Here is a 22,235-nt window from a genome sequence, read left to right as displayed (position 1 = left end):
TGTGAGTATACAGTATGAATAGTTTTACAAGGCCAAGGGAGAAATAACAGCGAGGAGAGGTGGTGGTGGTGGTGGTGGTGGTGTGTGGTGTGTGGGGTGGGTGGGGGTAAAGAAAGAGAAAACAGGTTGTCAGTGTGGTTGAACAGCAAAATAGCATTTTCTCCCTCGGGCTCAGCCTCCACAGATGTTTCATTCAGGCCCCATGGCAGGGCCACTCTAAAAAGTGCTCCAGTCCCGACACAATTCAGCCCCTTTGTGCGCTGAAGGAGAGAAGCTCAGCCCACTGTTTACTGCTCGTCCACCCCCCATCCCCCCTTGTCTAACCCCCCTCCTCATGTTAGCAGGCGGAACAATTGGGGAGGGCCTTGCCCAGAGCTGGGGCGGTGTGGCAGGTCAACAGAATGGGCTGTGAATCCTGTGCCTCTGAATCCTCCGGGTGGGTGGTCCGGCTCTCTCCCCTCTCTGTGTCTCTCTCACACACACATACATAGAAACACACTCTCTCCTCTCCTCCTCTCCTCTCCTCTCCTCTCCTCTCCTCTCCTCTCCTCTCCTCTCCTCCTCTCAGTGATTAGCTCATCCACCGGGCCAGGCCTGGTGCTGGTGCCCGGGCTCTGTGATGTGGTGATAGGTGGCCCAGAGAGGAAGCCAGGCGGGGGTCTTTTTTCAGGATTAGCGGACTCCCAGTTCCTCGTCACTGCGAGCGGGTCCCGGACAGACCCGGTCAGGCAGGAGGGGCCTGCGGTGGCCCACGTGGAGCCTGCCAGTGACTGGGTGGCAGTTAACACTAATCCTGCTGCTGATTACCACTGGCATGGGGAAATAAACAGTAATAAATGAACCTACAAGGCTGAGCACACATACACCCTTACAACAACTCCACCCACACAAGACAAGCAATGCTGACACACTTGTAAACCGGCACACACAGAATCATAAACATTAAAAAAGCAGCAGCATTTCAGCAAAAAGCACTTTTTTCATTCTGAATTAATCTGACGCTAATTTTCTCAGTTAATTGCGCGATTGTTCAGTCTATAAAATGCCAGAAAAAAAAAGTGTCAAACACTTGTTATGAATTCCCAGAGCCCAAGGACCTGAATTCAGAAGTCTTGTTTTATAGATCCAGCAGTCCCAAACCCAAAGATATTCATATATGACAAAGGAAAGCATCATATCTTTACATCTGAGAAGCTGCAGCCGGTGAAAGTTTGCAATTTGTGCTTGATAAAAGGCTAAAATTGTGAATCAGTTATCAAAATCGTTGCACCACACCGCAAAGCATGCCATAATGTCCTCTTTTGCCTCAACAATATTATTATTGATCTTTATAATGGAAAAACATGCAGAGACAGGGAATATATTTAGGCAAAGTTAAAGTTAGTCAGTCAGAAAAGAGGGCAACTGTCTTATCACCGTCTGGCGTCTTTCCCCTTAGTCACAGCGACATCTAGTGAGCATAAAATAGTACTGACCACAATGGAAAAATTGCACCAAGCAACCTGTTTTGCAACACTGTCGGTCTCTACAATTGCCGATCATAGATTTACAATGTATTGATCAGAAGAAATAAACTGATAACTGTGAATTAGGAAATCAATCCTTTGAACACTAAGAGTTAATATTATATGAAACATTTGCTCTGACATGTTACAGCTGCCACCAAATGAACTGAATATACAGTGAAGCAAAGCAGAAGCGTTTTGTCAGTAACATTACACATCTGCTACCTCTTACTGTTCTGCTGCGAGGGGAGAGTCTGAAGCAACGTAGGAGCACAATGTTTCCTCTTACTTACACCGTTTGAGCAACGCTGTTCTTTGATGCATCCTGCTGTGGTCAGAGGCGTTGATCCTGTTTTGTGGTTATTTTAGATACATGCAAAACTCCACAGCATTCAGTAAGAAAAGCAGTGTATGAAGGCGTCACAGAGCTCTGATAACACATATTGCACCGTACAGCTAGAAGTTGCTGTTGCTGCCATCAAACAGACTCGCAATGCAACCGATCGGTCCTTCCTTCTTTATCCTAGGTGAGCCTCTTTATGTGTATTATTTACCTGATTGTACTGCATTGATCTTGAATCTTGTTTTTTGTCCATGCAAACATTTATATTTTGAGAATCCTGTACTTCAGAGCTTCTGTCTGGGTCAGGTAGTTAATCTTAGTTAGTAAAAATGTGATGAAAATTCAATATAAATGCTTAATTTAATGAAAAAATCATTAGAGTGTATGAGTAAAGGTCACAAGTCACAAGGACCACACCTTAACATGCACTAATTATGTAACTGCTTTCCTTTAGGGTACGATAATGAAATTACTCTACAGTAAATTTTGTTTTGTGGTGATCAGTTGTTTATTATATAAAGAGCGTCTGTGCAATGTTTCGGTGTGCGTGCAGATCTGGGTGTGATACTGTGATGATTGATTGTAAATGTGTGCTACACACAAACACTCGAACTAATGCTAAACTGACCGAGAAAATGATTTCCTTATTATTATTTCCTGCAGGTTTGGTTGTGGCTTCTGTCGCAGCAGATGAGACGTCAACGTTCAGATGGTCTTCCACAACTTCAAAGACATTTAACAACACAGTCGGCGGTACCGACGGCACTCCAATCACTGTAACAGCCTCCGCCGCCACCAACACCGCCAGTGTCTCCATTACCACCAGCGACATGAACACCACCAACACCAAAAGCACCATCACACCCTCAACAACAAAGCAGAAAGGTGAGAGCTATGATCTGAACCCTTATAGCCAGTCCACGCACCATCATGTCTTCTTTGATTTATGACTGTCCCCCGCCCGTCTCAACGTTTGTGGAATAACACGCCTCTCTGATTCAGCGAATGAAAGTTCTCAAGATGACCAAACCACTAAAAACGTGACGCCCAAGATGATCTTGCCTACGCCCAAACCCGCCGGTCCTACAGCTACCACCAAAGCAAAAGACAACCTCAAGGACAAGAGTGAGTGGAGACTGCTGATGAATAACCATGTCCTACAACAATTTGACTAACATTACCGGACATTGTGAGCCTGTTCAATGGCCACGTCTGGCCCACGTATCTCAAACACAAGAACAATGGCTAACAGGTTAGCCACTTCAGCTTTGTGAGACGATAATGTCGCTTGTTTTGCTGCCCCCAAGTGGCCAAATAATCTTTTAAAAGCTGTAACTGCAGCTTTAAGCCAGTTGAATATGTGACGGATGATGGGAGACTGGAAGCAGCTTTCCAGTTGTGTTATGAACAGGAGGTGACATCTGACAACTCATTAGCAGGTTTAGCATCTCAACTTCGTATTCACTGTTTGACGTCAGCCTCTTTTCTTTTTCTGCATTGGCTGCAGGCTCCACTGCTAAGCCAAACATGGAAAAAGGTGACGGCATCGGTGAGTTACATTTAAATGTGTTCCAGCTTGTGATATGAAATGATATCGAACCAGAATGTATTTGTGAGGTTGTAGCTAGAATGTCAGTTTAGTTTATAATACATACCTAAATTTAAGTTTTTGTCTGGAGCCACACTGCGAGGGCACAATGTGGGCAAATGTCTTCCTCTGTTTCCTCCTTCAGGCATCATCATCCTCGTTGTGATCATCCTCGTAGCTCTTGGTTTTGGACTTGCCTGCTACTTCAGTCGGAGGAGAGTAAGAGTAAGTAGGGTTTCCTCTCACTTCTGCTTTCAAAAATATGCCTATTTGCTTTCTCTCCATGAGCTGTGTCTGTTTTCTAAATATTTAGCTACAGCCAGCAATTTGTTAGCATAGCTTAGCATAAAGACAGGGGAAAACAAGCCTACTAATTATGGCATTATACCTTATTTGTTTGATCCGTACAGAAAGTGAAGTATTTTGTTGTATTCTTACGTAGTTAACACCTGTACCTGCACCACAACATAAAGCCACAACGATGTTCTTTTTACATCTAATTTTTCTGCAGATTAAACAAATATGACATAAAGTGTTATTACGTGAGCTTTAGAGGTGCTGGCACACATGTAGCACATATAGCGTCAAGCTACAATCCGGCATCTTTACATGTGTTAACATGTTCATCAATATGCACTGTCCCATTCAAATAAACAAATAAATAATAATAAAAAATATTTTTTCACCCTTGGACAGAGCCAGGCTGGCTGTTTCCACCTGTTTCCAGTCTTTATGCTAAGCTAACCAGCAGTTGGAAGTAGCTTTTTAGAGCGCAGACATGAAATTGGTCCCATTCCCGTAATGTTGTGACATTAATATGTGTGTTTCTGTGTGTATTTGAATCCCCTCTTCCTGCAGCGCTACTCTGTTGACTTCACTTCCAGACCGGATGAAGCCAACATCCCTCTCAGCACTGTGGAGCCTGAGCTGCCTGTTGATACCGTCTCTCAGAACGGTCGGTTCAGCACGCCCACGTACATAAACAACAACGTTACAGAGAAGCTGTCACAAACAGATTGTGCTGCTCTGTGGTCGCAGAAATGTCGTAAATCCTGATCCATGTACTGCACACTTCTCAGGTCTGCAAACATTTGGAAGTGCAGAAAGTGCTGCAAATGAGCCACAAGAACCAGAGGCAAAACCTCTGAAACCTGAAGAGCAGGAGGAGCAGAAAGGTAAGAACGAACTGTGACTGATCAGCATCTCTTTTTGTGTTGTGTTAATGGAGAAACAAAGTGGGACAACACAGCGTGAGCTAGGACTCTAGTCTCAACTAGCAAATCATGTTGAGGATTTAAAAATATTTTGTGGCCTAATTGTGTACTGTTTTCCTTCCTCTTTCTTAAGATCAGTTAAGCTGAATAAAAGGAAGTATAGTTTGTAACATCTCTAAATTAACACAGACCCTGTGAGACTGATTCCTGCAGGCATACATTCAAACAATAGAAAATGTGCTTTGCCCCACTACAGGCATTATTTTGTTTTTCTTACAGAAAAAGTTAGATTTTTACTGTATTTGAAGCAGCTTTGTGAAAGTTATCAGCCACCACTTGTTCATCAACTGATTGCTGGTGTTTTACAAGAAGGAAATCTGACATTTTGCACAGCAGAATGACTCACACAGGTCTCAAAACACAACTTCAAATGCAAATTTGCAGTGCATTCGGATCAGTTCAGCACTTCCACCGAAAAATTTTGAAACGTCTTTGACCAAATGCGTGTGCACGACTGACGCTCATTGCTTCCTTAATTTGAGAGCTGAAAATGTGGCCTGCAGTACTCATGTTTGCCACTTGATGGAAATGGAAGCTAAGTTAACACATTACAAGCTCATTCAGTTTGCCATGACTGCAGCTGACGCCTCACACTCCTACAGCGTTTCAAAGTGAGTGAGTGTTGTTCTGCTAAAAACATACCAAAGTCTTTGTCTTCATATGCAACAAGACAGAAAATTACATATTTTTGTCTATGATTTGTATTTTTTATTATTTATTTTATATTTTATGCTAATTAACCAGACATCTGTAGCATCATGTGATACATTATTCTTATTGTTTTGACATTTTCACTTGTCTGAGAATGAATGAAGTGTTCCTGTTTTACTCGGGCTGAATGAGGGGTGAGGTAAAAGGTGCAGTTCATGCCTGGGCCTGCCTCCCTGCCCTGGGCCGCATGTTGTTTAAACGGACAGTGCTGATGGCCGCTTTGAAAAGCAGCTACCTTCCAAATGGTCCTCTTCCTCACATGGAAAGGAAAAACTGTCTGTCAGCGGTCGGAGCAGGTGGGCAGCCAGGTTTCTGAACATGCAGCTGGGTTTGTTACTGCTGCTTTGATTCAGCTTGATGCAGTCTGATTTGGCTGATGGTCACTGCTTGTTCAGGGCTCTCATCTATCTCAAGGGTTTCCATTAATGAAGTGGATCTGAAGAAACCAGCCAGCAACTGGCAAATTGTGATTTCCTCTATTACAACACGTCAAATCTCATCATCATATGTCTGGATGTGAGAAAGGCTTAAAATGATAACTCTTTTGTTAAACACAACAGCCACAACCTCAACCATCGCTCTCATCCTCATGGGCCCTTTGGTAAGGGATTTCTTTGGCTTGGTGCACAGTTAATGTGACTGCAGTGTAGCGAGCACCTCTAATATGAAATGGAAGCTGCTTGAATATTCGTGACAGTGTAATGAGAACGATTTTCTAAACCACAGAATGAGATAAGCATGAAAAGAAGTGTTACTGCAACCAACATCCTTCTGCAAACCGATGACTTCAAGCAATGTTGGGCAACTGCTATGACGTAACTGGAAAATTAAACTATCAGTACCCCGACTGGAATGTGATATTTTAAATGATAGAAGGTGAAAAAACAAGCGGAAAGCACCAATGGTAGGTCGACTTTTATCAGAACCGAATGCATCTTTGCAGGTTAAAAATATTTCACCAGCTGTCTGTTTTGTCACTTCCTGTAGGCTGAGTTCAAATACTTCTTCTCATTTCTTTTCCTCTTTTTAATCAGGCTGCAATCCCATTGAGATTCGAATCAGTTTTTTTTCATAGACGAGGTCAAAGCAGCATTAAAAACAGCAATAAACACAGAGAACATAAACAGACCAAGAAAACTGGCACATTGACACACAGAAGGACATACAGGATACGCATTCAGGTGCACATGCATGTGCAGGAATTTTCCAAAAACAACCCCTGACAATAAAATGTCACACAGCAAATAAATATTATAGCACTACTTTGTGATTTTTGGGTGATGAAATGAAAGCTGGTGGCCCCGCAGACTCCGTGTATAAGAGTGATAAAGGTATAATCAGTGCCACGCTGGGAAATGCTAACAAGCTGACAGGAGAGTGATGGAAATGTAGCTCAAACACCGTCTGTACACTAGCATTAGCATTAACAATGGGGCCTAGTCCAAACGTGCATGGGTATTTTTCAAACCTTTCTACTTTGTTTACATGAGGTGATGTTGTGCAGTGGCTGACATGGCAAAGGAGTGCTGGTCATAACTTCGCCAACAGGACTTTTTAAAATATGTTTACACATAAATGTGCAGTTACTCTTCGACTATTTTGAGGAAAAGAGGCCGGCGACGCAGACCCCTCTGCCAAGGTCGGCGGTTTTGGTGGAGACCCGGTCAGACCTTTAGTTGCAGGTAGCCTAATAGCTTTTTCTCAGCCTTCTGATTGGCCAACTTTGCTTTAGGGATAGGGTTATATTGCTCATATACCTGTTGGTTTGGCATGCTTTTGAAAGCGATTCGTTTGTGTTTTTGCATTTTCATATGGACAGAGATTTGAATGGAGGAGGAAAAACCCTGTTTTACAAAATATGTGTGGACTCCTTGAAGCAGAGGGCAGCAGCCGGCATGCCTCTCTTCAAAGTTAAAGAAGTATGCCTACCAACACTTCTAAAGCCCATTAATTAACTAATTAACTTGTTTGTCTAAGTGTTGAAGAGTGCTCAAAAGAGCTAGTTCGTACAATGTGCTGTCCGACCACATATGGGGGCAAACTCCTTTGCAGCTGTTCCTCATGGTCAGACTTTAGTCTACAGTCATGCTAGCTGTGGGCAGCTCTGTGCAGCTGTACTTCAGTGCAGCCGCGCTTTGAGCTGAATGCTAATGTCAGCATGCTAAAACAACATGCGCAAAATAAAAAGTGCTAACATCCTTTTTTCAATGTTTACCTTGTTCACCATCTCAGCTTAGCATTTTCTGTTTGGCACCAAACACAAACTTCAGCCTCAGATGTAGTTTATTTGCTTTCCTAATTTTTGGAAGGAAAGGAAATCAAGATATTTCCCAAAAGGTTGAACTATCCCTTTAAATGCTGCATTTCAATCAGTAACTTTGTAAATAAAAAATGCCAACTTCAGATCACATTTGCAGTCTCAGTATAATCAAGGAGAATGCCAAGGTTACAGTCAGGTCAGGAGTCCACCTGTGATAAAGTGTCTAGTCATCTACCATAAACCCAACAGACATGATGTTTCTCTGAAGACTGGAATGATGCCTGAGGAACCATTTACTCACAGCAGAACTATGTGTAGAACAACGGTCACCTTCCTCTCCCCTTCATCTCCGCTTTCCCTCCACCTAACCCCGGGTCAGATAATGATGGGGCCGCCCTACTTTCCCACAGCCTCCAACAGCTGCATGGCTGTGGCTCATTAGGAACTGGTCAGTAATCAGCTGCCTCATTACCAACATGGTGGCCCCCTGAAATGCCTTCGCCCAAGAGAAATCCCCCCCTGTCTGTCAGAGAGGGCAAAACCACTTCAGGCTATGTGAGTGGAAATACTGTTATTATGTGGGTGCTAAATACAGAATGCAGTCAACCAAGAATCAGATCTGCAAAGTCACAGAAGTTTATGTGATGGAGAAACATCTCAGTACCATTACACACTGAATTTACTTAAAAAGTTTAACTTCCTGTTACAGTTTTTCCAGTATGCTCTAATGACTCACGCTGTGTGTTGTTTTAATTCATCCACATATTGTTTTCTCTCACATGTGTCGTGCTATAACTGGATTCAGAGCAGGAAAGCAGCATTAATGTTCCGGAAAAACCGATGAAAAAGCAATGTGGTTTGCTTTTGTTGTCCTTCACAGCTGAGGCTGATAAATCTGTTGTTGATCCCAGCGCTGAGTCTGCAGCTCCGGCGCCGCCCCCAGACGGCGCAGAGGACAAGCCCGAGGAGGACGCGGTCGAGCAGAGTCCTCCTGCACCTGTGGAGCCGAGTGCGGAGGAGAAAACTGATGATGAAGGAGTCGTCTCCAGCAAGACCTCAGTGGAATCGCTGAAGGAGGCAAATGAGAACAACAGCAACAATGCTGACAGACAGCAGAGAGGTTGGTATTTCAAGGAAAACCCCTAAAACTCACCCGTTTGTCAAAATTATGTATTTAAAAGTTTTTTCCATGAAAAAAAAACAAACACTTGAGGCCTTACACTGGCTTCCATATGACTCTACACATACACACTTTATCTCCACCCGTCCAAACACACACGCCTCATCAGCAGTTTAGCTACCTGACAAACATTCACTGTAACTTCTTCATCAACACCCCCGAAGCCCAAAGTGTCCTGTCAGCATTTGACATGAATCATCGTGAATAACTTGGCAGGCTAATGCTGGCTAACATTATCTGGCACACTGCAGATTTGTTTGGACGCAGTCATCGGATAAAACATGAGACAAATACACTTACTGGCTGACCAACATGTTGGCTCGCACTCGCTGTGTCCACAGGGTGAACGGCGTCAGGCTTCAGGATGAGTCCTGTGGGCAAACAGAGGAATCTCCTCAGTTCTGCTCTCAGATTTTCAGATCCTTTGGTAAACCACGAAGGCTCACCATTTCTCCTTTTACACCCCAAAACAACACATTGCTGCCATCTTCTAAACGCAGTGAAACTTACCTGTTCTGTAGCTACACCTGGCTTCTTCTCTGATAGATCTCCTTTCACAGCTGACAGGAGTCAGATATGTTGTGTATGAAGCTCTGTGTTTGTGAGACTGTCATTGGTCCACTGCAGATCTTTGGTGGAGATGCTCAGCCATGACGCTGACGGCTTATTCCTTTAATATATCTTGTAGCATATAAAAACACCATAAGGACATGGATAAACACTTCCATTAGAGGAAGTCTTTAAAGTTATTTCATGTACTTGTACCACTGCTGAAAGAAGTCAGCAGTATCCTCTGCTCGACCGTGCAGTGTGTTGAACTCACTGCAGACTCACATGCTGGTTATGTTGACAGCATAATGACAGCTCTGTTCATGTCTCAGTTCCAGCTTAATGCAACATGTGTCATTTCAACACATTTCCGCTAACAGGTGACAAAAAAGAGAACTTAGAGCCATGCAGTCATTCACTCTGTTATTTTCCAGGTATATATAATTGCAGTGGACTCGGAAATTCACCTTTCTGCGCAACATTTAAAGATTCAGGCTCAGTTTTTTCCACGTCTGTCTTAGTATATTGCTGACATATCCATACTGGAGTCGCTGTTGCAGTGTCCTTTCCATACTGGCTGTGAAACAGCCCAAAAATGTACTCTAATGATCAGCTGATGCGATGCCAATATGAGACTACAGCAGTTTAAGCAAGAGAGTCTGTGTAGTGAAAAAAAAAAAAAAACTCTCCAGACACCAGACAATGAGTTGCAGATCCCTGCTTGATTTGGCTAATTCTCAGGTCTTTCTCAAAAACGACTTTTTGACACATCTCTTACATTGGAGTCATACTAGGATTAGATGGGGTCACTTCCCATGGGGGACAATTACAGTAATCAGAAACTTTCAATGTACATATGTGTTTCCTTTGCATGTATGTCAGCACTGTAAGAAAATAAGAATTTGAAAAACGCCAATGTATTTTACTTATAATCCTACTAATGTCTTCATATAGTGAATAGTTCATTAATAGTTCATATAGTGAAGATATCAGTAATCCTGTAGGGAAAGTATAATCTTTTGGGTCGATGTTGTAGCCCGACTGATGCAGATTTTTGAGGCTGGTAGTGATGCTGATTGGACATAAATACTGAGCAGGACATGTTACAGCTGAAAAACCTCATCGGTGCTCTCTGGTGGACACTCAGTGTTTCTAAATAACCTCAAGCCTAGTTTGGGATTTCTATACTGCAGTGCTTTGTTACTTCATACCACATATGCACTGATACTATTTGTGCAATAAGCTACTGTAATTTCAACTGATTTATCAGTCTAGCTCTAGTTAATGTAAGTGCAGCTGGCAGGAAAATGAGAGATCATTGACTCTTCTGTCTAATTTACAATAAAACAGCAAATTACAGCATGACATTACATTGGTTCTTGAGTTTGACATCATGATTCATATTCCCAAGCCGCCAACTGTTCACCCCTCATGTCTTTTAAACAGATCTGAAGTGCAACAGCCTGTTCTGGGATGTTCCTCTGGACTGTCCGGTGTGACACATATTGCCCCTCTGGCCCTGTGCTGCTCTTCGGGAGCTCGGTAAGTCGCTCTGCTGCAGCTGCTTTCGCTGCTCAGCCAGCTCAGGTGTTAGTGAATGGAAAACCCCCACCCTGAACCGCAGGTCAACAGTCCACGTACGACCGCTGGGAGTGCTGTGTTACAGCTTCCCGTCCTGAATCAAGATATTAAAAATAGAGGAGTCATAACCATTAAATCTAAAATTATAAAATGTGCTGGTCCCCAAAATTGTAAATCACGCTGACAGCCTGACATGCAGCAGTTTATAAATATACGCTGGAAGCTGCATCCGAAAGTGAGCCTCTCTGCTGGTTGAAAAAGTCGGTATCACAACATACAGTATATCACTCCCTCAGACTGTTTGCTTTTGCTTTTCATTGCTTCTCTGATTAATTGTTTTAATAGATTTTTGTGCGCTAAGTAAATATAAATATAGGTCTGTCTGCCAATCCATATTATCTCAACTTAATCGCATCTTATGGTCTCTGACATCATTATCACGTGACCAAAGTTACCCGAGCAAACTCAAGATGAATCTCCATGCTCATCTTTGGGTCTGTATGCTGTGATTAATTATGAAAAAGCAGTTTCTCTTTAACTTTACTGATCCAAAACCACTTCTTTTCTACCAAGATCAATTTCTGCAAACTTTAAGGCTTTCATTCCTTTTCCCTCCTGTTTCCCCCTGCTCTCTCTACCACTGATGGATGAGATTCTTCTGGCACGGGTGCTAACATGGGCCCTCTCACTCTAATCATCATGTGCTTCAGGACCACACCTGCACCTGCGCTCCCTCTCCTCTTCCTGTCTGCTCAGAAACGCTCAGGGCCGAAGCCCGAGGCCCGAGGAATTCACGCTGCTCTTAACAGCTGATGATAAGCTCACATCTGAGGAGCTGGCCGCTCAGATGCTCCGCGTTAGCAGTCACAGGTCACCTCCGTCCTCGCAAAAACACCAGCTTTAGAAATCCCAAGCATCTCCACATCATCAAAGGCACTCAGCTGCAGTTCATGTCTCTAAATATCTCTTTATATAGAGAGTGGGGCTTCCATATAACGAAAAATGAGAGCAATAAGTACGAAATCTAATGAGACATGTTCTTATTATAGCTGCATCTATGATATGATCTACAGCTGACAAATGTGACTGGAATACGTGTGCAAATATGACTTTTCACAGCAGACATTTTCAAGCTAATAATAAGCCAGCATGCACAACACCAAGACCCTGAAACTGGAGCAGCCAAATGGAATTCAGCCATCAGTCTTTTGATTATTTGTGCTTTCACTGTGAAAAAGGCCCACAATGATTAATGTAATCAATGTGATGTCAGTAACATCAAACCTTTAAATGTAGATGTTACAGTTTAATCCAGACCTCTTTTGGGTTTCTCCAGTCCTCTGAGCTCCAACATGCTTTGCTGGCCGTACGCTTAAGTTCTAAAATCAGCCTCATAGGATTTAAAGTACGTAAATATCACATTTGCTTTTATTAACATTTAAAGGCTGGATAAGAAGGTTTTTTCCTCAAAAGTCATCACTATGACCCACTGGAAGAGTGTGACAGTGTTTGTCTCTGCAGAGATCGTGTCCTCTGACTGTTTTGCTGTGTTTGGGACATTTCTGGGCATCAGCCTTTGGGTAGTGGGTGTGTAGCTCCAGCCAATGACAGCGCTCAGGGTGTGAGGGCGGGACAAATCCCATTCATTCTACGACTCATTCCGCCTTTAATCGTGATCTTTACCTAACCATTACCAAAGTGCTGTTGTCGTCTAAACCTCACCACACACAGAAGGAAGTGAACCCACCATCCACCCCAACCGCATATCGTCTGCGAGAATAATCCCGGCAGCAGCTGTTTCTCAACACAACATGCTCGGGAGACAAAGCACTACACGCATAAATATGATCTCCTTGCCTCAAGTTTCTCTTTTAATCCTTACCTTTAACGCATTTCTTTTAGATGAATGACACCTAGCTGTATTTATGTCTGATGGTGGGAAGTCTCTGTCCTGTGACAAGACTCCTCCACTTCCACCAACATGTTTTAAGATGGATGTTTGCAGCAAGACCCTTATTCAAAACGTGATCCAAGGTTACGGAAAACCACAACTTGTTTGCCTTTGTCTCAGTGATGTGTGGTCTCTAACAATACCCGAAACTGACAGCATGTAAAATAATAGCTGGCATGCTTTCAAACGTGCTATCGATATGTTTTCAGTTCCTTTTTCTCTATGTGAACACTCCCTGTGTTCTAACACCGTTTCCATTTAAACCAACCTCATATTTATACACATTTATCTTTAAACCATCATCTGACTGAATTCCCTCCTTTGAAAATGTACAGTTAGTTACCTGGAAACACTTCACGGACACTCAAAGGGCCAAAAGGTTGAAAACCTGTTGTTTACCCTGCAAAAAGTGAAATCTAGGTGTGTGTGTATAAATATATATATATGTATATATGTATGTATGTATGTGTGTGTGTGTGTGTGTGTGTGTGTGTGTGTATACACTTCCGTCTTCCGACATCTTCTCACCATTTTTATGCTATTTCATTTGTTTCAAATATCTTATAAGATAAGATAAGAATAAGATTATTACTTCTTACTGAGATTTAACCTCTGAATTTGAGGATCCTTGAAACTACAATTTCCAAAAATTACTTGTTTTTAGTTTGGCTGATCTACTTTTCAGGTGACTGCAGGTCTTTGAGACTAGATAATTTTACTTGTTTTTAAAATCTTGGCGTGTGAAATTTTCCTGTTCTGTTTGCAGATAAGTTTGCATATTTTAGGTGCTATATCCCCCATTTTACTGCGTTTGTCTTGTTTTTGAGAGCTGACTTTTTGCAGTTGAGATTGATTTGTCTGTAGTCTGGAGGTGAGTTCATAGACACCTGAATCACGTCTGTCGCAGACTGTGAGAAACGGCGAGAATTTTTGTGGCGTGCAATTTGAAAACGAGAAGAGAAAAGGAAAAAGTGAACTCGTCACTCACTGCCACCTGGTCTGGGAAGTGATGAGCAAGCTGGAAACTGAAGTTGAAAGGCTGCTCACCATTCTGCAGTTGTGGATAATGGACATGAGCTGACAGGTCATAAACTAAACCAGCATAATTAGACCTGGGACTCCACTGTGTTATTTTCCAGTCAGAGCTCGGCTTTCATGTTTGATGGCTGATGTCGGAGGAAACTGTCTGTAGCGCCTGGGCTGAATATTTCACAGCGAGGAGGGGGCAAGTGAAAGAGAGTGAGGGACTGAGAATTAACTGTGTGAGGCAAACAAGGTAAGAAGTTAGCTTGTTTTATTTGCAGAGGCTCTTATTGGCTGCTGCTTCAGGGACGGATCATGGAGACAATGAGGGTCATGAGGGTCTGAAGCTGAAGATATTTTAGGATCATGAATGAGGCCTTTTACCGTTTGTTCTTTCTATGCTCATGATAAACAAAGACTTATGAGTTTACTTATTTTACCTTTTCGCTGTTTGTCTCCTTTTCCTGCTTCCCAGCAGGAGCACAAGTCATAATTTCCTTGGGCGATATTGCAGGTGTAAACACAGATTTATGGTTGGCAGGATGACAGCGTGCCATGTGGTGAATGCAAGATCTCTATCTCAGTAATAACAGTGAAGGGACGCTTCCTGCCGTGAGGTTTGATGTGGTTCAGATCGGCAGGTCGGCCATTACACCTGGGCAGCTTTACAGGAGGGAGGGACTGTCGGAAAGCACAGACTGACACTCCCTTCACACTACGAGAAGAAAGCAGCTGGTAGAGGCCGGTTCTGCCCCTTCCTCTCCTGACTTCCTACCACAAAGCATCAAGTTTTGGTCAAGAACTAGAAAACTTGCAATTGCAAAAGTGGTGTAGATAGCTATTAGACGTGCATCATGAAAGGGCTGCGTGTGCTGCACATGCAGGTTCAAGGCCGACGACTGTGTGTCATCACATATTTAAGGATTTTACAGTACGCCCCATTATGCATGGAGAAGCATTTCTGCTGCACTGGATTTGTGAAACTTCTTAAAATCCCCACATGCACAGCGCTTAGTGTGAAAATCCTCGTTTAAAAGCGAATAAGACCTGAGATGTTATATCCAAAAGGAATCATTTGATAATCACTAGTTTCATATAGCAAGAAATAAAAGCAGCACCAGGCTCATTCTCGACAGTGTTTTGGGATATACAGCGATACTCAGACACACCCTCATCCTGGTTAAACACACACAGCAGCATTCAGAAAAAGATGCATTTGCTTTGGTTTGGCTCTTTTATCAGTGTCAGCCTACAAAGCTTTGGAAGATGATATAAAGGGCAGGACAAATGGCAAATAAACATATATTTAGCTCACTTTAAGGCTTAATTAATTGATTAATTACACTTTACATCATAGTCAATCATTCTATGTTCTGTTTTTTAGCTTTTTCCCTCATTTTAACACAAATATTCTCGCACAGATCAAGCTGAAGAGAGCCTCTAATGTTAACTGTAAGTTAAAAAACATGAATCCAGTCATAGAAGGTACAGCAACGGGAAAAGTGAAGTATAAACCAAACTAGAAATTAGTGAAAAAGGAGAATTTTCCTGTTTCGCTTCTACTGAAAAATGTTGTTTTGTATACATGAAAGTCATAGCTGCAGCTCTTATAGAAATACTTTGACATTTTGGGGAATATACTTATCAGCTTCCTGCCTCAGAGAAGGATAAGATCATTAATTTTACTGTCAAATCTGTGTGAGAAATATGAAGCTGAATATGCAGCCAGTTAGCTGAGCTTAGCAGAACTTCTGGCTGTGGACAACAGTTGTACTGCGGGGTCGTGTGCTGCACTAAATCTCGGCCTTCCTTTTTTCTGAGCTTCGATTTTCATTGTTGCTTGTTGCGTCATGTATATTCAATGGACTGGATAAGTGCTCAGTGTTTGTCTGCAAGTTTTTAGGGGGCTTTAATGGAAATGAGGCCGTGGTCGTCTTTGAATCCGTGAAAATCTTTGGCAGAGACAGAGCTGTTGGTGGTGCGACTTGCACATCCTGTGGCAAAGGTCGAGTTGAACAGGACAGTTTGACTTGTTAAAGCTCCAAAGTATAAGTGAAAAATGTTAACTAGTCATTCCAGGCATACAAGTGCCCATTACTGGACAAAATAAAACTGTCAGTGAGGTTTGGCTTTTGACTTCTGAGGACGCATTCCCTTTAACGCCCTGTCAACATATAAGAAACTGTGCACCCAATAAAAAGGGGCCAGGAGACGAGCTGATTGTTTTCCAAACGGTTTTGTTGGGTTTGTTTTGAAACTGAACCCCTTATGAGGTCATGATAGGCTCAGACAATGAAAAACGAGGTGAACGTGATTATTTTTAAACTGAAACCAGCGCAGAACTCTTCAGCGTGACGCCATGACACGCGTACACCGGACTGATACCTTCCTTTGTGTCTGTACGCATGCTGTATGTTAGCTTCCTGTGTCACTCCTCTTCATGAAGAACAAACGGTTTGTCCTTTTCCTGCTTCAGGTTCTGGTTCCAAAGGTCATAGGTCAGACAATCCTAATTAAAGGGAACACAGAGACTGCAGGAGAATAATGTGGCTTCAATGTCAGAGTCACATTCTTTGCCCGTCATTGAGCAAGTCTCTGCAGAATTGGATGTGCGGCGGCTGCTGTGATGTGTAGCCCAGACTAGGATATATTTCAATGAAGGCCGCTGCGCAAGACAGAACGTGAAGAAAACGGAAACATAGAGGTTTCTTCACCGTTGACCCAATTATTATTATTTTATATTCAGACATACAATATTTAATCCAGGTTGATTTCTCCTCCTGCTGCAGGAAACACACAGATCAGCTGCTGAGAAGCAAAGTAAAAATCTCACTTTTTACTTTCCTTGATGCTCCAACACACGTCCTTTTATTTTAAGAGTTGTCAAAGTATGCTGGGCCTCGACCCTCGCTATTTACACCACATACATTTTACAACAAGAGTGTCACATTTTCTAGATTCTTCCTTTGTTCTTCAGTTGATGCTGTGGCAGGTGGCCTGCAGAACATGCGTGGGGCTTAAGTTAGTAATGCGTGTTTCACTTGTTTTCACCGTGCTGCATCTTCCTCAGCAGAGGAAAGGGAGGGGTGGTTGCAGCTTGTAGAGAAAACAGAAATAGAATTAGCACTCCAGTCACACGATGTGGAGTCACAGTGGTTTAGTTGTAAACAATCACACCCTGGACATTTGGTGATCTATTGACTGTGTTGTCTCTACTCTGCCCAGGCTGCTTTGGGTAACTCAAGGAAAGAGGAAACAGCTGTCTCACTAATGTTGAAATTATGACAACTTGCCGCAGTTTAGAAATTTGTCTTAATCGTCTGTGCTCAGGCCTTTTAAGCCTTGTTCATGTTTGTTGCTGATTCCCCTGGGGACAAGATTAGATAAATGTTCACATTATGTTGAAGAGAATGAAGAAATCACATTTCTCCTGTTCTGACTTCACCCCAAAATGTCAGTAATCTCTCTAACAAAACAGTTATTTATAGGTTTGTGTGTAAAATAAATCTGCTTGTAAGGTTGGATGTGCATGAACAGCTTAGCTTTTAAAATGTTTGAATGCATAAATCTCTCAAACCACTGTAAAAGTAAACAACCACGCTAGCCAGGTGGCACAGCAGTGCTTTGAGCTAAATGCTAAATGCTAATATTTACCAGGTTTATTCACATTTATTAGCACATTTTCAAATAGGCACTGAACACAAAGCACAGCTGAGGCTGAGTGTCATTAGGTTTGCAGGTGTTTGGTCATAAATTGAAGTATTGGACACACTGAATTTTTGACCTGATGATGGCAAAGTCATGAGGATTCGTTATCTGAAATTGTCAAAATGTTGCTGCAATCCAAGAGAGAATTTTCCCTCAAGGTACCTTGAATATCTCTTTCAAATCTGGTGATAATCCATCCCATTGTTGTCAGGTATTTAATTCAAGACCAAAGTGGTGGACCACAACCAACCAGCATGCTCTAAAAAGATGAGCACAGCATGAAGATGCAACTGCTTGCATGTCCACACACTCAGATCCCAGCTGACTCCTTCACTCCTCCAGAACCAGACCCCATGAGGTCTGCAGTTGTAGGGACAGTTTCCACCGCAGTCGTCCTCTCCAGGCTGCTTTAGACATTCCTGTCCTGGCTCTGTGCAGTTGGCAGGACCGCTGTGATCAGGAGGCCTGCTGACAGACGGATGTTCATTCACCTGCTGGTATCGCCTCCGGCATCGGTTCAGCATTCCTCAGGCAGTGTCAAGCTGTCAGAGTCACGCCGTGGCTGTATTACATCTCAGTCTCTCGTCATTCATGCACAGTTTAAAGTGAGCTCAGGTGGATCTCATGTGATGCTGAAGTTTCTAAAATGTTAAACCTCTAGTTTTCTTTGGTGTGATAAGAGCTGACGTGTGAGAATATCTGATGTCCAGCCCCAGACACACAAGACTTAACAATCTTTGTAAAATATGTGGTTCTGGAAGTGTAGTCACATAGTGAATATTCACAGGGCTAATTGGTGAAATGATACTGCTGCAGGCTAACTGCTAACATGCTAGCCAGCCACAAACATGCACGCGTCAGTCACAACAGCTCGTTAAGCTTCTTTCTATTCTCTCTGCAGTTTGCTCCCGCTGGTCTTTTTTCATTCAATAGAGAACATATGAACAAAAGATTACATTGTTTGTTCAAAGAACGTATTTGTACCATCGAGTCCTGTCTCTGAACACGTCTTGCTGTTGGTCGGTGGTTGACGGTGCATTTGACTTGATGAGAAAAATCTGCTCAATTTTATTCGTCCTCGTGAGTGAATCCTCTGATTTTATTAGAATTTATCCAAAACCTAAATTTAAATCAGACCATATTTATAACTGTGATCCAAACCTAAACCTGACTCTGTTTCAGTCACAATTCTGTGCTGCAAATGCAGAATATATTGCAAAACATACAATATATTTTACACTATTGTGAGTAACATCTTGAGCTCTGATCACCTGCAACTGAACTATTCTGTGTACAACTTATATTCTGCTCTACTGGAGTATTTCTAGGATTTTTCTTTCTGATTTAGAAACATTGCCACTCAAACGTTTCTGATCACCTGCCACAAAGGACTGACTCTCCACATACAGATTTCTGAGAGGAGTGTTTTATATTTTTGAATGGCGTCTCATGCTTTTAGGTTGTAGAAAGTCTGATTTCCAAAGAGATGTCACTTTGCATGAAAGGTTTGCAGAAAGCAATGTTTTGTACATGCAGAATAAAACGCTGTACAGTGGTTCAACCAATGAGCAGAAAGCAACGACGATCCCTCTGAGCAACAGTTAAAAAAGAATAGAACCATTTGTAAAACAGATTAGAAGCTTAGCATCAAAATCTGCTGATTTAAATAGGAACAGGTTCCCGTTTCAGTGTCAAGCACACAATAATGGCAATAACAAGCTGGAATTGTTGAAATGGAAACAGACTGATGGAATTGGATCAGAGAATATCAGCTGAACATGCTGCGGCCTGACAGTTTAAACCTATTCTATGTAACCGGTGAGGAGACTGCAGAGGGCCTGTCGTGGTTCAGTGATGACTGAGTGTCCCTTGAACTTCTCTGGGATGGAAAGCAAATACCTACAAAACTATTTCAAATGTAAATAATATATTTAGCATCTGAATTATACTCTTTTTATGTTAAAATAGCCATTAATGAGGGAAAGAAGAGCTGATTCCAAACTTTTGAAAGATAATTTAGTTCCGTGGAATTGTTGGAACTGCTATTCAGATAATTTACAGCTGAGCCGTAAATTGTCATCTGCTGTGAACACCATCTCTCTGTAGTGTAGTTCAGGAAAAATAACCCTGGAGTAATCAATCCATCAGTTCTGATGCATTTTATCACTTTCGTCTTTCCGACTTCTGTTTTTGTGCAGACCCTTTTTTCTTGTGTCAATAGCCCCAAAACAACATTTATCACTCCACAAGTTCAGCTCAGAGACACACGATGTAATGCTCACCTGTTAATTAGTGTCCTATTACACTAACTGCGATGTTCCAAGTTTTCTAATTTCTGAAAGAAACGCTTTTCGCACCACAAGCGGCTATTAGAAACTTCTAGTTAACTTCAGGTGTCAAATTATTTCGAGGACAGAACAAAAAAACATACGTGACCTCAAACATGCTTTTCACAAAGTGTCATTGTTTTACCTGAATGGTATTTGTGGGTTTTCTATTTGTGGGTGGCTGAAAAGGATGAACATCCTTGCATGGGATTCAGCTGAGCATTTTCTTCCACACAAGTAAATCCCCCTTGGAATGCCCGATCTTTCAGCAGCCAGGTTTCACTACAGCGGCTAACTGGCCTCCACAGATCCCCGTCTATCCCTGTGGCTCAACTCAGAATGGCTGTATAGACTAAGATCAATGTGAAGTCTTACCTGCAACCTGAGCCTCAGTTGTCCACCACTGGTCTAAACTCAAACTGCTTTATATTGGATGCAGTTCAGACCAAGTCAGGTAAAATCTGAGATTGTGGGATTAGTGAGAACAAAATACCGCTTTCAAATATACGATACGATTGTGCAGTTGAAAGTATCAGCAGTTGTCTTTAACTTAGGCTCTAAAGAGTCAAAAAGAGCAATGACTGAAATATGTAATTATGTCTTTATTGAGGCAAACGTTTGGATAAATCCAGAGTTGAACCCTCGCTGTCCTGCTGTCACATCGCCCTCAGGGAACGCTCTGTTTTTTGCAGCCGCTTGACGGTGAAACGTAAATCACATCAATAGATTTGGAGCAGGATTATGTCAGCTATCCTTTGCCTCAAACAGATGTTTCTCTGTAGAGGTCAGAGGTCATGGCAAAAGCCACATAAACTTGGCCAAAGCAGAAGTTACAAGTGGAAAAAGCAGGTGAGTGCAGGACACGTGACTGTGGGACAGGATGCACTGTTTCATTGTTTTGTGCCTTTTTTTTCTCTCTCTTTCAGACTGAAGAAGGACTCGAGTGGAAAAGGACACTTCAGTTCATAATGTGCGAGAAATCAGGTCAGCCGTCGCCTCCTTGTTTGAAACTAATCTGATGTAACACAGCGGCTTTTTCAAAGTTAAACGTCAGCTGAGCTCAGCTTTTCAAGTGTTTTATCGATAACTGAACTTGTGTGCTTTACATTTACAATTTACTGGATTTATAGACTAAATGTTAATATTTTTGGTACAACTGCAACACGTTAAGCCCCTCCTCCTATTTAGCATTTATAAGCAGTAACAAATGGTTTATAACAAACTATAACATTATTGTAAGCAGATATCAGTGTTTCTAAATGTATTTGTCTTGTATTTGTATTTATATCTCATTCTGTGGATGCCCATAAGTGGAGGCTGGTGTATAAACTGATAATAAATGACGATATAGTAAAACACAGCTGTAACATTATAAAACATATCTTCAAATGAAAAGTTATCATTGCTGCCGAAGACTGGAAATTTTAAAATGCCTTTATAACTGCTTACAAACCATTTATTTAATGTGTGAATATGCTTATATGAGGGACTTATATTCAAGTGGTAGTGATACAACTTTACAATAAGGTACAAAAGGCTTTTAAGTTGTTTTTAATGATCTTGTTAATGGTTAACTAGTGTAAATAAATAAATGCTGTTGTCATGCGTGTGAAAACAAGCGTTGGCATTGTATATTCACTGCACTGACATCTTCAAATGTGGGCTTGTAACCTGGTAACAGTATTTTAGGAATGTAAGATTTCAATCAGCGTCAATTTAGGATTATTTTTTGTAGATGCTGCGTTTTGCTTTTTCCGTGCTGTTTCTGTTCAGTGGTCTAAAAGTTTCCGTTGGAATGATGTGAATGTCATTTGAATGTATTAAAGAAAGGTGTTCTGACCCACATGTTTTTGCATTATTTACCATTTGAAGGAAGTTATTTCCGGTTTGTATAGTGGTTTTGATTCAATCTTGACAAGCTAAATTCACAAAATTTAACCAACCACGTTAATGATAAAGGTCACACCAAAAGCTATGGCTGTTAGGAGGGAAAGAAGCTGGACAGAGTGAAAGTAAAGCTGTGTTAGAACTGTGCTATTTTTCACCAAATACTTTTTGCTTAGAAACCAAAATAACATCATGTAGCCTTCCACCATATCTTTATCTACAAACTTTATTCAGACGCCTCTGAAAGCTGTAAGTTCATTCACATAACTTGCAGCTTTCATGGGTCGATTAACATTTGTTAGGTCCACCAAATTGTTTCACTGTTGCTCCCCTGCTGACTTTTATCAA

The 22,235-nt window shown here is 41.9% G+C and overlaps 1 protein-coding gene across 1 annotated transcript; it reads left to right on the top strand.

The window, feature by feature from the left end:
- The first annotated feature begins 1,838 nt into the window (after nt 1-1,838).
- si:dkey-27h10.2 lies at nt 1,839-21,837 on the top strand. Its single transcript, XM_041933810.1, has 10 exons — nt 1,839-2,032; nt 2,512-2,733; nt 2,851-2,973; nt 3,356-3,397; nt 3,582-3,661; nt 4,295-4,391; nt 4,516-4,611; nt 8,562-8,801; nt 10,857-10,952; nt 20,927-21,837. Exons 1-9 carry the CDS (start codon nt 1,999-2,001, stop codon nt 10,907-10,909), a joined length of 987 nt encoding a protein of 328 aa, XP_041789744.1. The 5' UTR covers nt 1,839-1,998; the 3' UTR covers nt 10,910-10,952; nt 20,927-21,837.
- Nucleotides 21,838-22,235: the final 398 nt, after the last annotated feature.

The sequence above is a fragment of the Chelmon rostratus genome, chromosome 3 (assembly GCF_017976325.1).
Source record: "Chelmon rostratus isolate fCheRos1 chromosome 3, fCheRos1.pri, whole genome shotgun sequence".
Lineage (NCBI taxonomy): Eukaryota > Metazoa > Chordata > Actinopteri > Chaetodontiformes > Chaetodontidae > Chelmon > Chelmon rostratus.
This window is presented reverse-complemented; position numbering and strand designations above follow the sequence as displayed.

Excerpts from the sequence above, each read along its gene's own strand:
- si:dkey-27h10.2 (XM_041933810.1), top strand. The coding sequence starts at position 1,999 with ATGCAACCGATCGGTCCTTCCTTCTTTATCCTAG. Across the intron at positions 3,662-4,294 it reads TCAGTCGGAGGAGAGTAAGA|CGCTACTCTGTTGACTTCAC; the intron begins GTAAGTAGGGTT and ends CTCTTCCTGCAG. Across the intron at positions 4,612-8,561 it reads AGAGCAGGAGGAGCAGAAAG|CTGAGGCTGATAAATCTGTT; the intron begins GTAAGAACGAAC and ends TGTCCTTCACAG.